Source organism: Schistocerca americana, chromosome 2 (genome assembly GCF_021461395.2).
Source record: "Schistocerca americana isolate TAMUIC-IGC-003095 chromosome 2, iqSchAmer2.1, whole genome shotgun sequence".
NCBI classification, from domain to species: Eukaryota; Metazoa; Arthropoda; class Insecta; order Orthoptera; family Acrididae; genus Schistocerca; species Schistocerca americana.
Genome location: NC_060120.1, coordinates 524,930,850 through 524,947,236, shown reverse-complemented (window position 1 = coordinate 524,947,236; position 16,387 = coordinate 524,930,850). Strand labels below are relative to the sequence as shown.

The following is a 16,387-nucleotide window of genomic DNA, read 5'->3' as shown; positions in this document are numbered from 1 at the left end:
AAATAAAGTTTTACTGTAGGTAGCAGTAACTGGATACGCCAATGTTGTCTGGATGACTTCAGATTGCAGAATAGGAAGGTCGCCAGCTCCAAAACGGGTAAAAGTTACATTTGGTAAATAGCTAATCACACAAATACTGGACAAGAAAGATAATGCGGCAAATAGATAAAATCCCATTGCGCGAGCCTCGATGTAGAAAACAAGTGTTACATGCACACTGAAGCCTTTAATCTGGCATGCAATAATGTTAATTATAATTGTGCAACGACAAGCAACACTCCATAGAAAATATACTGTATTACGTAACTCATCATAGTGCTGTCTGTTTGAAAATATATTTAATCTGATCAGAAAAGGCTATTATTCTTTACCGGTTACTTTGAAAACGATGCCGCAGAAACTGTCATTCATGCCAACAATTACTTTTCAATACTAACGTTTCGTAGACGTATGCAGGTAATGTCATTTACAGAACACAACATAAAATCGTAAAATAGCCAGCATACTTATATCACTGAAATATGAGTTACACTTAAATCACTTCTAGTTTGAACTGTTTGTCTGCAATACTGTAGTTGTGCAGTAACTGCAGATGCTACAGCTTTTTATTAAAATGATTATTTTATTGAAAATCAGTTGTAACTTTAAATGAATCTGTTTTCTTTTTACTATTTCTTGTAGTCATGCCTTTCTGGGGAAGTTATTGTGTGAGGGTAGTACGCTGTTGATGGTTAACGAGCTGGGTATTTCAAGTTTTCTTTGACCAGTCTCCCAAAAAGCAACTATTACGCTTGCATGCCTATAACAGAGCTACGAAAATACTGGCTGAATCTTACTTTGCGATACGTTGTTTGTTGTACGATGTAATCCTTATTAAGAAATTCACTATCGACAGTACGCTCTTCTTGATTAGTTGGCAGCTTGAATAAAATTTATGCACAGAGCAGTCTTGTTTAATTTTCAACATCCATAACAATCTCCGTCTGGCATTTGTGCGCCGACACATACGTCTGTACCACACCACAGATGCTTCGCTCCTCATCTCAGCTATCTTCTAGGAGTGCATGTTATCGCGCCAACGATGTTATTTTTCTATGAAATATATTCCTTGTGTTAGTTCAGCATAATTTTCTTGACACTGCCAGCGTATTTACTACAACGATCTGCATAATTATTTCTTACGCATTCATCCGGCACATATTACATTTTGATAAAATCTAATTACTGACAATATTCATAAATACATACAGTTACAAAAAAAATGTTATAAACATATGAAAGGAAGTAGCTGAGGCATCGGGTCCTATTACATTCGATCTGCATTCATCGCTAAAGGACGTGGTGTTCGCTATTCACTGTTAGTGACAACAGGTTTCCATTATGTTGGCAGTTGCAGGGAAAAAAGTACAACGTAAATGTTTTTCACAAGCTGTTCATAATACACTTCCTTGTTGTACACTTGAAATTATCATTCCAACTGTCGTTTTTTTTTTCATTAAGAGCGATATGTTGAGTTATATTTGCAATTAGATACCGAAAACAGTCTCTTGTAGTGGTACAGTATGTCTTAAAATATACTACGCAAATGTCACAAATGTGCGGTATTCTCCTGCTACAGTTTCCCTAATATTTAATGTACATAGGGGACTACCAGTCAACACAGCACGATACATTATCAAGTGGCAGAGTTGTGACACGAGTCAGCAGAGTTGCACTGCATCTCGGTATTGTAAAGCCAGCACCTGCCTGAGTCACAGTACCAGACAGTAGTATCAGAGTGCTAGATAGTGAAGTGGCACTAACAGGCAGTGGACAAAGTTACAAGCTGTTCATTGTTTTCTGCAGCACTGGTCGCAGTTGCGGTGGTCCAAGGACAACCAGAGGAGGCGACCACTGCCGCCAGCCAGGGTCAGGAACAGCCGTCCGCCACCAACCCGGCTGTGAGAACATTGGTGGCAGCGTCGTATGCGGAAGAAGACGAGGATACCATTTGTGTCCAGGCAGACAACAAGTTCTACTTGTATGCTAATTCACTGAAGCTGTATTCTTGCTACAACCTGCTACCGAAGGGTACGTTACTTTAATTAACACGATTTTCTATGCAATATTGACAAGATAACCACACACTGCCAACCCTTAACTCCCGAGAAGACTTTTCTGTAACGTATACCACGAGGTGGGGTCTCTGGGACCCCTAGGTTTAAACCGAGATTTAAGGCAAAAATCATTTGAAATTTTTATGCTATATAACATTTATTTTTACAGTTATTTATGTGTTGTTTAAATGCTTCTAGTTTATTTTATTGCACTAAACAAACCTTGCAACATTTTACTATTTATCAAACAAAAGCACATACTTGTGTGTACTTCGTTTAAATAGTACACATAAATAGACTGTGAGACTACTGAATTTTACATTCTAAGCTGACTGCTGTGGCCGAACGGTTCTAGGTGCTTCAGTCCCTGACTGCGCTGCAGCAACGGTCACAGGTTCGAATCCTGCCTTGGGCATGGATGTGTGTGATGTCCTTAGGTTAGTTGGTTTAAGTAGTTCTGAGTTTAGGGGACTGATGACTTCGGATGTTAAGTCTATAGTGCTTAGCGTCATTTGAACCATATTAAAGTCTGGAAATTATACAATCTCTGTAGCAAATAAATTTCCAAATAAAACTAAATTCCAGGGTTAGCGCATAAAAATTCCAACCGATTGATGCATAAAGTAAGTCTACCAAATTGATATACATTGCTGGGAACTACATTTTTATCACCACTCAGAACACATTCGATTGTAACAGACATTTTAAGTATTTTATTGAAGAAACAGACAGATCCCCATCACAACTTTCCTGAAGTTCTTCCTCTGAATGATACTCTTGTTCGATAAAATAACTGTGATCACTGGCTAATGTAAAATGGTCGTCTTTTTAGTTTATTTCTTGATCTATATCACTGACATAGACCGACTAACAATTAAAAAGTTTGAAATGACACATTCGTGAAACACATTTTGAACTTTACGGCATCATGCTGAAGAAAACAAGTACATAGTTCACGAGGCGCAGTCTAGGCGACTCCAACACATATCAGTAACACGTGTCAACAATAAACACAGAAGGCGATAACGCAACTTACAACAAAACATCGTAGGCTTTGCCATTTAAGGAGGGTAGAAGGAGCATTGAAGCATTCCACCACAGCAGGCCTTGGAGAGCGAGTTCGACAATGTTCACGTGGTATAAGTGGCTACACATTGTGAGTCAAGGGTGGTGTAGCGGTAGCATTTTTGATCTCTAATCAAGAAGTCTTCGATCCCGCGTTCGAATCCAGACATTGCTTCAATTTTGATTAGCAATCACCCTTGTTGGCCCCTCTCTTCTAGCATAAGAAGTCACCATCATTCTGCCAACGGCCTTGCCAAAGAAGGCGGAGGAGCAGATATAGGTTCAGGACACTCTTTGGTCCTAGGGGCGGGAAACTGCCCATAAAGGTGGAAGAATCAGCAATGACCAACGGCATGAGCATGTAAAATACAATGGAAATCACTGCATTAAGACACATAACGTGTCACATGTGGCCTGTAATTGAAGAAGTGTCATGATGATCTCTCCATTGGCAAAAGATTCCGGAACAGTCCACCATTCGGATGGGACTAGCAACGGGAAGTTACCATGAGAAAAAGATTGAATAATCAACGAAAGGATAGCGTTCTACGAGTCGGGGCGTGTAACGTCAGGATCTTAAACGTGGTAGTGAAGCTAGAAAATCTGAAAATGGAAATGCAGATGCTCAACTCAGATATAGTAGGGGTTATTTAAGTGAAATGGAAAGGAGACAAGGGTTTCTGGTCAGATGAGTGTAGGCAAAAGAAAATGGTGCAAAGGGACAGGGATTAGTTATGAACAAGAAGGTAGGGCACAGAGTATGTTACTGTGAACAGTTCAGTGACAGGGTTGTTCTTATCAGAATCAGGAGCAAACCAGCACCGACAGCGATAGTTCAGGTATACATACCGACGTCGCAAGCTGAAGATGAAGGAGAAAGTGTATGATGGTATTGCTAGGGTAATAGAGAACGTAAAGGGGGATGAAAATCTAATGGTAATGGGGGACTGGAATGCAGTTGCAGGAGAAGGAGTAGGAGAAAAGGTTACAGGAGAATATGGACTTGGGACAAGCAGTGAGAGAGGAGAAAGACTAACTGAGTTCTGTAACAAGTTTCAGCTAGTATGAGTAATAGCGAATACTCTCTTCAAGAATCACAAGAGGAGGAGGTATACTTGGAAAAGGCCGAGTGATTCGCCAAGATTTCAGTTAGACCACATAATGGTCAGACAGAGATCCCGAAATGAGGTATTGGATTCTAAGGTGTACCCAGGGGCAGATACAGACTCAGATCACAATATGGTAGTAATGAAGAGTAGGCTGAAGTTCAATAAATACGCAAAGAAGTACTAAGGAATGACGAGATACGGTTAAAGTTCTCTACGGCTATAGATACCGCAGTAAGGAATAGATCAATAGGCAGTACAATTGAAGAGGAATGAACATCTCTAAAAAGCCTCAACAATTTTGTAATACTCGTTATACGTCTATACTAAATGGAAGAGGATACAAAATTGGAAAAGTTCAAAACTTAGCAACCAACTGACGTACAAAACGAGTAACTAGGTGAACTGTACAATGCTATGCAAATGTACCGGACGCCACCTAGTACGATAGATCATCTTGTGATTAAATTCATGCACAAACACACAGAAATAGCAGCAGCAGAGATCTCCAGTGTACTAAGTGATTAATACAGACGATGATGCACCATATTACTAAACAACCGTAGAAGCACTGCAAAAATTATCCAGAATCTGAGGCATTTACAAATAGCAGAAGCCCTCGGGGGAGTATTAGGGAGCCAGTGAAGTCTGAAACCAGGACTTGGTAACAGCACATTAATTGTGTCAGACCAAAATATCGAGTTAGAAGGAGTGGAAAATAGCGCAGTCGAAGTACTAGATGAGATTTCCATTGAATCAGAAATTGTTTCTTCAGCGTGTGGTTAACACGACTTAACGGTTTTGTGTAAGCAAAAGAATGTAGGTATAACCTTCTAATGGACTTCAGAGTCACCTGTAGACGTAATTTAGGAAGAAAAATTAGTCCTGTGTGTGTCTCCTTCGACATTGTGTACTTAAAAGCCCTAGCAGTCGTAAGAATATAAACAATCTGGCTTCATAATCATTTGGGTCAAAGCATTCTACAACAGAAACTATTGAATACTTGGCTTTCCGTGTCCGCCATCGGAAAGTGGCGCTGACCTTACAGTAGCCGGCCTGAGTGGCCGTGCGGTTCTAGGCGGTGCAGTCTGGAACTGCGAGACCGCTATGGTCGCAGGTTCGAATCCTGCCTCGGGCATGGATGTGTGTGATGTCCTTAGGTTAGTTAGGTTTAAGTAGTTCTAAGTTCTAGGGGACTGATAACCTCAGATGTTAAGTCCCATAGTGCTCAGAGCCATTTGAACAGCTGATGTCGCATCACGTCTGGACCGAATATCAGTCGGTGCATAAGTTGACACGGAGAGGAATACGATGATGGGGGTTTTATAGGGCTCAAATGAGCGGTTGTTAGTGACGTTGATAAATATGACCATATATATTTAGAGAGACGGAGACCTATTTCGTAAGAAACTTTCTATAGTCACTGCGCTAAGGACACGGAGGGGACCTTTAATGACTATCGGGCAATGATAACAGCTAGGAGGGACTATGACGCAGTCTAATCGTACAAAATCTGTGGGATAACCGTTCCTCGGAACACAGGGCGACGCGTTTCCTATTCTGTCTCAGGCTGCGGTAAGGATAGGAAGCCGCTAACACGGCGCTTGGCAGCAGTTACGAGGCTTGCACCACCATCTCGTAACTACAGTCACCGCCTATTAACACATGTCTTCATAAATATTAGGGTCCAGAGCAAACAAGGTACTTCCCACTCCATTGAAGGAAAGCCTGTTCAAAACGCGTGAACGAGTTAGGTACTTACTGTTCTGGGGAGGTGGTAAATCAATACGAGATCCCAAAGACCTGTCACTGGTACATATGGAAAAGACATTGTCTGTAGTGCATCTGTCTCGCATCTCCCACATTCGCAATGTTATGCGGTCATAACATAATCTTTCTACAACGCTGAAAATGGAATCCATGCAGTGTACGAGGCCCGTTTTATAAGTAACGTTTTGCCACAACGCGGCCCCAGCGCTGCGGTCGGCATGCTGCGCATGCGCACTGCGTACCTACATTTGTTGTCTATGCACCGACGCCATTACAGTCTGATTCTTCCTTGTTTACGTTGTGTACTGAGTGTTTAAGATGCCTCCGATAATCGTCAGTCCCGCTGACTGTGAAGTATGGGGTGTTATAAGATTTCTTATTGCTTAAGGCCTAAATGCGATCGATATTCATCTTCAGATCTGTGAGTTTACAGAGAAAAATTTATGAGTGATGGAATGATAAGAAAGTGAATGAGAACATTTAAAGATGGCCGCACAAATGTGCAAGATGAACAACAGAGTGGGCGTCCTTTGGTCGTTAATGGAAGTTTGGTGCAGAAAGTGGACAATAAGGTGAGAGAAAACAGACGCTTTACGAATTCCACCTTGCGGGATGACGTTCCTAATGTTTCTTGTAGTGTTTTTAATGCCATTGTGAACGAGCACTTTAATTACCGAAAACTGCGCGCACATTTGTACCGAAAATGTTGACAGATGTACACAAAACCAAACGTTTAGACAGTACATTGACTTTTCTTGAGCGGTACCACAACGATGGTGATGATTTCATAAGCCAAATTATTATGGGTGATGAAATTTGGGTGGCCTAAGTCTCACCAGAATCAAAGCAACAGTCCATGGAATGGCGGCATTCAGATTCACCCAGAAAAAAGAAGTTTAAGCAAACAATTTATGCCTGGAAAATAATGTGCACAGGTTTTTGGGACAGAAAAGGAGTATTTCTTGTGGAATTTCTGCCCCATAATGCGAAAATCAGTGCAGCAGCTAACTGTAAGACATTCCACAATCTGCGCCGTTCAGTTCAGAACAAAAGACGTGGCAAGTTCAGCAACGGTATCATTTTGCTGCAAGACAATGTCTGTCCGCATGTGGCGAATCAGACCAAAGATAACATCACATCTTTTCGATGGGAAAGTCTAGATCATCCCCTGTACAGCCATATTCTGGTGCCCAGTGACTACCATCTGTTCCTGTGCTTGAAGAAACACCTGGGCGGTGTTCAAGACCTGACGAAGTCAAAACAGTGGTGATGCAGTGGTTAAAAAGTGAGGCGGCAGACTCTCTGGGGAGGTTATTCAAAAACTGGTACAACGTTATGACAAGGGCCTCAATATTGACGGAAATTATTTATAAAAGTAGATTAAGGTACAGGGTTTCATGTAAAAATAGAATTATTGAGATATATTACCACGTCATTTTTTAATTTCAAACGGTACTTACTTAAAAAACACGCCTTGTATATCCGCAGCTCGTCGTCTCGCGGTTCTCGTTTCCCGAGCACAGGGTACCAGGCTCGCTTCCCGGAGGGGTCAGGAATTTTCACATGCCCTGAGATGACTGGGGGTTATTGTGTCGTCTTCATAATTATCATTCATCCCTGTTACGTTCGAAGGAAGGCAACGGCAAGCCACCTCCATTATGACCTTGCCTAGTACGGTGGTGCAGGTCTCCCGCATCGTTCCCCTATGCTCTGTCAAGAAGCATGGGAATGTATTTCTTTTTCATGCCATACAAGATATGCGTTGCCTTATCACTGTGTTACCAATAGTAAATATGAAATATCATATAATTCTATTAATGATTTCTAGCTCTATTAAAACATATTTCCTTCTGTTTGTTGTAGTTTACGTGGTGAAACCAAAGAGTCTATGTAAACCAACCCTGTCAGACTGTCCCACGAACTAGAAGCATTGCAAGTCTGTCGGCTCATCCTGCAGGAGCTAACTAGCCTGTGATTGAGTGAAGACCAGATGGCTGGACTGCTGACTGAGGACATCTACAATTTCCAGAGAACACCAGAAATTCCAACAGCGTCAGAACTTACCTCTTTTTCTAACAACAAAAACCGGTGGAATCAACTAAACCTCCTTTATGATAGTTTCCGATGGCAATAGATCAGCTATACATTTAGAACTGACTGCAAAATTTAGTATTAAAAACGTGGTTTTGCCTGTTTTTTGTCTTCCTGTTGGCCTTGTAATAGTTGTAATCTGACACGGTAAACTGTGGTTTCATGTCGTCAACTGTTATATTTCAATCATAGAATACATTTCCTTACCTGTAGCTTCACACAAATACTGGCGGACTATAACTGTGTATTAAACATACAAAATGCAGTTCATCTACTCATGCAAACCTCGTACCATCCCAATACCCAGTTCCGACCTTAACACATTCGCTGGATCGAGGACCCCGGTGCCTACAGTAGAGACTTACGACTGAGACAGTGGCTTGGCCTTATCATTCCTGGATAATGCGTGAAATATTTGCAACACAGAGTACTGAAACCTGGTTGGTAGGTACTCAGAGAGTACGCAGGACAAGGCTATGATTGTGGGTGGGGCCATAAACAGTTACTGTGAGTTGCACAATCAAACACACAACTTTATTATTCTAAGAACCACTTAGTTACGAATTGCTTTAAAAGATCACAATTAGACAGTACGGCTGAAAGCGTAGTTAAAGAAAACTTGAGATGCTTTCGGGGCAGAAGGCCCAAAACCACACCAAAGAAAAGAACGGCTAAAGGCCTGGCTTAGAAATCAAAAGCAATCAAAAACAGAAGGTAAAACTTTTTAAAAAGAAACATGCAGTGGAAAACAGTTAGCTGCTGAAGGCCTACACTACACGTCGTAAGGAAAACTATAATTAAAACACATTAATAATTTCCTTTTTAAATTTACAACTGAATGGCTGAATGCCCAATTAAAGAAATATTAACTTATTGCATGGGTGAAGGCCAGAAACAAATTTGAAACAATGGCTAAAGCCCTGAACAACAAGTCAGAAAAACAATTTAAAATAAACCCCTTCCTTCATATAAAAAATTTTCCTTTAAAGAATACACATGGCTGAATGCCTTATTAAAAGGTGTTTACGTAAATTCTCGGTGGAAGTCTACACATAACACATCGAACAACTAATGGCTTAGGGCCCGGATTACAAACAATTTCAGATAGAAAAAATTTTAAGGAAGAAAATAAAATCAATCTTCAGAATTTTAATTTAAGAAGGATTAAGGTCATTATGTAAAATTTAAAAAAGAACTGAATTAATACACAGCCAAAGACCAAGCACAATACTTCAAACCAAAATTAAAATCACGATCTAAAACAAAGAGAACAAATGGTGCTCAGAAGCGTTCCAAGGGTCGGCCTGAGAAGGCACATCAAACGTAGGGTGAGGTGAGACAGACAACCAATAGTTGAAGTTAAATAATCCAATGGCAACCCAAACTAGGGATGGCCCAAGGACCAACCAACAATTTAACCAATTCCCTTTTGTCCGACCAATGGCACAATGATGGAAAATATCAGACGAGGACGAGGATAAGAAGAAAAACTTTAATTTAAGATAGCTGAAGGTCTTTATGTAAAATTTAAAAAAGAACTGAATTAATACACCGCCGAAGACCTCGCAAAGCAGTTCAAACTAAAATGTCTCCTACAGCTTTAGAAATTGGCGTTTGAAAACAGCCAAGGTAACAATAACCGCTCTAGGAAAATATGAACCAAACAACTTAAAAGGCTGTCGAACTACATGCCATGCCGGACAGCATCAACACAATGAGGAAAGGCACATTGCTGGAAAAGTACGCTAAGGATCAGGACAGGTAAGTGGGACGTTAATGGCCACAGGAGAGAAAATACCGCTAGTGCACTTCACTGGTAAGTAACAGTCAATTTAATAATTAATCACAATACAGGAAGACAGCTGCAAGATTTCGCTGACACCAACACATAATATGTTGCTGCTAGCCCGAATGGCCCAGGGAGCAACAACCCGCAAATCAACAAACAGATGTCACAATAGCTGAGGATTCGTAACAGGTTAACTGATCACTCAATTTCAGCGTCCAGGTTCGGTGGGCAAAGAACTTTGTCGCTCTCGCAGATAGCGCCTCACGATCCGACAGTGCGTGCATGCCGCCAGCAGTCCCGGCCTGGCCTCGCGCCCCGGGGAGTTCCTCGCTGCTCCGTCCCAACTGACTGACCAGCATGCAGCACGCAGACAGCATTAAAATAGCTGCTCAGTCAAAACCACACAAGCTACACACTGTTCCACGAAACACTTCCACTAACAACTCGAACAATACTAAAACCATTCGATCGATAAGCGCTGCTGCTGCCACTCACAGGCAGGCAAGCCAGCAACTTAATAACGCCAGTAAATCGAATAAGAAACGGGACGGCAGAACCGCGAAGACAAGATGTCAAGCAATAAACGGCACGTACACGAGCCGCGCACGGCTCAAATACAAGGTGTCTTCTCTCGCTGTTCTGTCTGGCGGTTCAAGGCGGAAAGTAAAACAGTTTTACTGTAAGGTTACAAAGTAATCTGTGAAATACCGCTCCAAGACGCAAGTTTGCATTATCGCTATAAAAAAAAGTTCTAGTGTGCCATCTCAACATAAATACCATAAACATAAATACCAAAGCGTGCGAAAAAGTAATGCCCACGAATTATACATGTGAAAAATCTAAAAGCTTTTTAAATAAATTAAACTTTATTAGCATTCTCCATCTTTATTCTCCGTGTCTACACACTTATATCTTATCATAGTCACCACAACGACGAACAACTTTCTACCAACGAGACACCAGTTTCCTGATACTGCCATTGTAGAATGACTGACTTTGTTAAAACAGCCACAACGTTACCTCTGCCTGCACTCCCTCGTCACTATCAAAGTGAAATCCGTAAAAGTGTTCAAGTTCGGGAACCAAATGAAAATCGGGTGTGGCCAAGCTAGGATTGTATGGAGGATGAACGATGATTTGAACTCAAGGTGTACGGTTGTTGCAGATATCCTCATGTTTAAGAAAAGAGTGCCCCATGTTTGGAAGAACTCTCCGAATTCGTATTTTCAGTTTTGTGAGGGATTACCAAACGCCACTTCTGACTCACCGACATAGCTATGCTGCACACAACCATTCTACACGCTGTGTTTAGGTAACCTCTACCAGCAGAGGACTGCAACTTGCGCCAGAGAAACGTGAAAGTCGACCAACTAATACGCGATATGTAAAACTGCGACTGGTATTTTGCACGCAATATAAAATTCGTAGGCATACCTTTGAGCACGCCTTCACACATCACGTTTTTATCAGTAACATACATCTACATCTACGTGATTACTCTGCTATTCACAATAAAGCGCTTGGCCGAGGGTTCAATGAACCACCTGCAAGCTGTCTCTCTGCCGTTCCACTGTCGAATGATGCGAGGGGAAAACGAGCGCTTAAATTTTTGTGTGCCAGACCTGATTTCTCTTATTTTATCGTGATGATCATTTCTCCCTATGTAGGTGGCTGCCAACAGAACGTTTTTGGAATCGGAGTGGAAAACTGGTCATTGAAATTTCATGAGAAGATCCCGTCGCAACGAAAAACGCCTTTGTTTCAATGATTGCCAATACATTTCACGTATTATGTCTGTGACACTATCTCCCCTATTTCGCGATAGTACAAAACGAGGTGCCATTCTTTGTACTTTTTCGATGTCATTCGTCAGTCCCACCTGATGCGGATCCCACACCGCACACCAATACTCCAGAATAGGGCGGACAAGCGTGGTGTAAGCATAGTTGACCTACTACACCCTCTAAATGTTCTGCCAATGAATCACAGTCTTTGGTTTGCTCTACCCACAACATTGTCTATGAGATTATTCCAATTTAGGTTATTTGTAATTGTAGTAACTAAGTATTTAGTTGAATTATTAACCTTCAGATTTGTGTGACTTATCGCATACTCGAATTATTTAGTACTCATGTGAATAACTTCACACTTTTCTTTATTCAGTGTCAATTGCCTCCATTCGCTGCATACAGATATCTCAATCATTTTGTCATTCGATTTGGTCATCTGATGACTTTACAAGACGGTATATGACACCATCGTCTGAAAACAATCTCATAGGGCTACTCAGATTGTCTCTCATGTCGTTAATATAGGTCAGGAACAATTGAGGGCCTCAAACACTTCCTTGGGGAACACCGGATATTACTTCTGTTTTACTCGATGACTTTCCGTCTATTACTACAAAATGCGATCTTTCTGACAGGAAATCACGAATCCAGTCGCACAACTGAGGCGATATTTCATAGGCACGCTGTTTGGTTAGAAGACGCTTGTGAGGAACGGTGTTGAAAGCCTTCCGGAAATCTAAAAATATGGAATCAATTTTACATCCCCTTTCGATAGCAATCATTACTTCACGACTATAACGAGCTAGTTGTGTTTCACAAGAACGATGTTTTCTGGCTATGTGTCAACAAATCGTTTTCTTCTATGTAATTCGTAATGTTCCAAAACCCTACCGCAAATCGACGTTAGTGACATGGGCCTGTAATTCAGCGGATTACTCCTATTTTCCTTTTTGGGTATTAGTGTGACTTGAGGAATTTTCCAGTCTTTAGGTACGGAACTTTCTGTGAGCGAGCGGTTGTACGTAACAGCTAATTGTGGAAATTTTGCATCAGCATACTCTGAAAGGAATCTAACTGGTATTCAATCTGGACTGGAGACCTTGCCTTTATTAAGTGATTTAAGCTGCTTTGTTACACCGAGGATATCTACTTCTATGTTTCTCACCTTGGCAGTTGTTCTTGACTGGAATGCAGTAGGTAGTTGTTCTTGATTGCAATTCAGTAATATATTATTTCTTATCTAGTGCGAAACCATTTTGCGCAGTAAATGTTAATTTCATTTGTTGAAGTGGTTTTTCGATTAGTGTACACTGACTTACGAATTTCAGTTAATAAGAGCATTAATATAATTAGAAAATGCATACACCTTTAATTGTAATATTAACACTGGGGTCAATATGATCCCATAAGCAACTGGAAACATATAACACTTGTTTTCGAAACTATTATTTTCAAACCACATGACTTTGTCCCTCGAAGTCATTTTTATCCAGTGTTTTGAACAGTTTCGTATTTACATCACACCACTACTTAAGTGTCGTGTTTCCACTGAGGGCCACTGGAGTCAATATGACACCAATCTAAACTATTTTTCGTTTCTTGAATGTAGTATCTCTGAAATTGGGAAGGTGACTTATGTTGGAACAGCTGTAATGTATGTTTTCATTTTAGTTCATAAAAATACTGTTAATATATTGCGTGTAAATCTCTTGGGTTCTTCATAACCCCAGTGGTACGCAGTGAAAGAAACATACGAGTATCTTCCGGGAAAGACGAGCTCAGGTCAGCAAGCCACAAGAAAAAATAAAAAATTACCACATTTGCGTTTTATTATTTCTGATAACCAGGAAGTAGAGGCGAAGAACGCTAGAGAGTAGAAATTTCGCTTGACAGAGCAAACAGAAGCCTACTCGATCGCTAACAGGGATGAAAATCTTCGTGAATCGCGCAGTATATTACAACACCCCTACTTGTATCGGAATTTATTTACCAGGTAAGCAAGATCATTGCCGTTGTAGTTCTTCTCGCTTCGTTATTGGTAAAGTTTCCCTTTCTCATCTTCACATTACCCAGTTATATCTTATATTCCTTTTCAGAAGGGAATCTGATAATGTCTGATTGGTACAGGAATGTGGCGATAAGATTATCTTCGAATACATATCGATACATCAAAACTGAGTATCAGCGCAATCTACAAAATGGTGACATGAAAGAATTTTTTTTTCAGAACAGTATTGAGAACACTAATACGCTATGAAACGACAATCTGTTAGGTTTTGATAGTATAATGACTGTCATCATCGTTGATGTTGCTCCTGTAATTCATCATGATGGATTGGATGCTGCACCCTGGATTAGTTTCTTATTTTGCTTTTCCATTCGGTGAAATTCCACGGGAAACGAGCGAAAATGCCTCCAGCCTCACGAGACAATAAATCATTTACGTAAAATAGCCTTTTTTACATTGTTCTTTTTCTACAAGTAAAGCTGAAAATTCATTATTGGAAGTATTACTTATAAGAAATAAAACCGTTAATACAGAAAGTTCGATGCTGTGTGAGTATCCACTGTCTTATTCTTCGGTATTGGTTATAGGAAACTACTTTGTTTTGATCGATTGCGTTTTATTTTAGTATCAAACGTAAATCTCAAAGGGCTACAAAACAGTTCCGATGCTTAATAGGAGTATCCAAAAGCACACAGGATGAAGAAAAAGTACCACACTTGGTTGTCAGTATGCGGTTCCTCATCTCGGTCTACTCAAACTTAGTCCCATTTGTCTGTTTAACAGGAATGCGATTTAGAAAACGAGGCTCTGGCGACGCTGTAACTGCAAGCAGCGTGGTCGAGAACACACAGCACGGACTCTGCGCAGAGCCGCAGCTGCCCCTTAGCCCAGTGAGACAAGCCAGTGCTGCGGGGAATAAATATTCAGACTCAAGAAACATTCTTTTTTTAGAGTTAAAGCATCAAACTGTATCCACTTTACACCTCCACAATGCGGTATCTTTTGTATTCTTTTCTGTCACTGTTATCTACATTTAGACATATAACATGAACTTCTTACCGCTTTGTTTCGTTCATGAAACAAATAGAGCCAACAGAAAGTAATAATTGATACAATACCGTCGTCTGTATTAATGAGGCACAGGAAACACAATAGGCAGGCTACACTAGACTGCTCATGTGCCACACGCAATAACTTCTTTCTGTACATTTGTCATCCAGGCTCATCTTCACAGAATCCGTATGTACACATGTGAGCAACGTTGAAAGAGGCCACCTCGCAATGGCAAACACTTCACCAGTCTCTCGATCATACTTTGCTGGATCCTACACAACCCAAAAACGTGATCCTTTAAGTGTCCATACCGATAAAAATCTGGTCCGGAGAATGTGAAGGCCAGAACATTGAATCTGTACGACTAATCCATTTCGCTGGAAAATTTTCACTTAAATAGTTATGCACATTGATCCCAAAGCGTAGCAGTGCACCATCATGCTGAAGCAGTAGCTGTCGCCGAACACCAAGTTGAACGTTTTCTAATGAGTCAGGCAATGTGTTCCAAAAAGTTGTACAATACAAGAGCACATTCAACTTGTCCATCATAGGTAAGGGCCCGAAAGAAATACTCTTACGAATCTAGCCCATAGGTTTACGCCAAAGCGTGCCTGAATGCCACGTTCATAGGTGACACTTGGGCTGAGTTCCAATCAATAATGACAGTACATGACACGTTAATAATAAAATGTGCATTATCTTCCACTTGGTGCAAATGTCATTCACAAAACTGCGAGCGTCGAGTGCGGGCGTCTGGTCGCTGGATGTTGAGTTAATGTGTTGACATATAAAAGCAGTTTGTCGTGTGACAGTTCAAAAACATATCAGGAACTGCCTTCCAATGTCACGGGTACTTTGCCTGGGTGGTTGGTGAATGGACTCAAGAACTGCATCCTCTTTTGGTAGAGTACTTTTACTCCTTGGACGACCTCTGACCATCACTTGTGGACGAAGATTACCAGTTTTCCAAAGGCGTTGCTGAGAGCGAAAAAGGAAAGGAATCATATCGACGTATTCATCGTTTGTGTACTGCATCGGGAGGCTGCTCTACATGAATTTGGCAGGACCAATTATGGTTGTGCGCTGCGCGGTTAGTGGACATACGTTTACAGTTTACTGGATCCCATTGTCATGTGGTGGGCTATTGTAAAGTGGCAAAATGATGTACTGCTTTTAAACAACGAGAAATGTGGAATGGACGTCTAAAATAATAGGAAACCAACCTGACGAGGATTCTAAACGTAGTTGGCTCCATGGTGGATAAGGGTTTGATGTTCCGAAAGCCTGTTCAGCGAAGTACGATGGCTTGTACGGTTTCTGTAGTATAAACACATATCTATTATAATGAAATTAAATTAAAAAAAAAAGAAATGTGAATTGATTTTGCTTTTGCAAAATGTACGGGGGGGGGGGGGGGGGGGGGGGGGAACACAAGACTGTCTCTATTAGCAGAAAATGGTTAAATATTGCCAAGCCGACGTTTAATTATCATTGATAAAACACACTTCACTATACATTTAAGTTATTTCAAAGAACCAACGAATTGTTAAATTTCAACGGTAACTATCCACCTATGAATGCACAAATGTGAAACTAGTAATAAATTCCGTCAGTCTCAG

General features: G+C 40.8%; 1 protein-coding gene across 2 annotated transcripts in view; it reads left to right on the top strand.

The window, feature by feature from the left end:
* The window catches only part of LOC124595282, a 53,648-nt gene extending 45,380 nt beyond the window's left edge, over window positions 1–8,268 (top strand). The window contains exons 2-3 of one of the 2 annotated variants that reach the window (XM_047133962.1): window positions 1,846–2,070; window positions 7,901–8,268. In XM_047133962.1, the coding sequence (XP_046989918.1) occupies window positions 1,846–2,070; window positions 7,901–7,962 (287 nt within the window). In that variant the 3' untranslated portion in view covers window positions 7,963–8,268. The remainder of the gene's footprint in view (window positions 1–1,845; window positions 2,071–7,900) is intronic. The other variant, XM_047133965.1, reaches the window with a different exon arrangement.
* The last annotated feature ends 8,119 nt before the right edge of the window (window positions 8,269–16,387 follow it).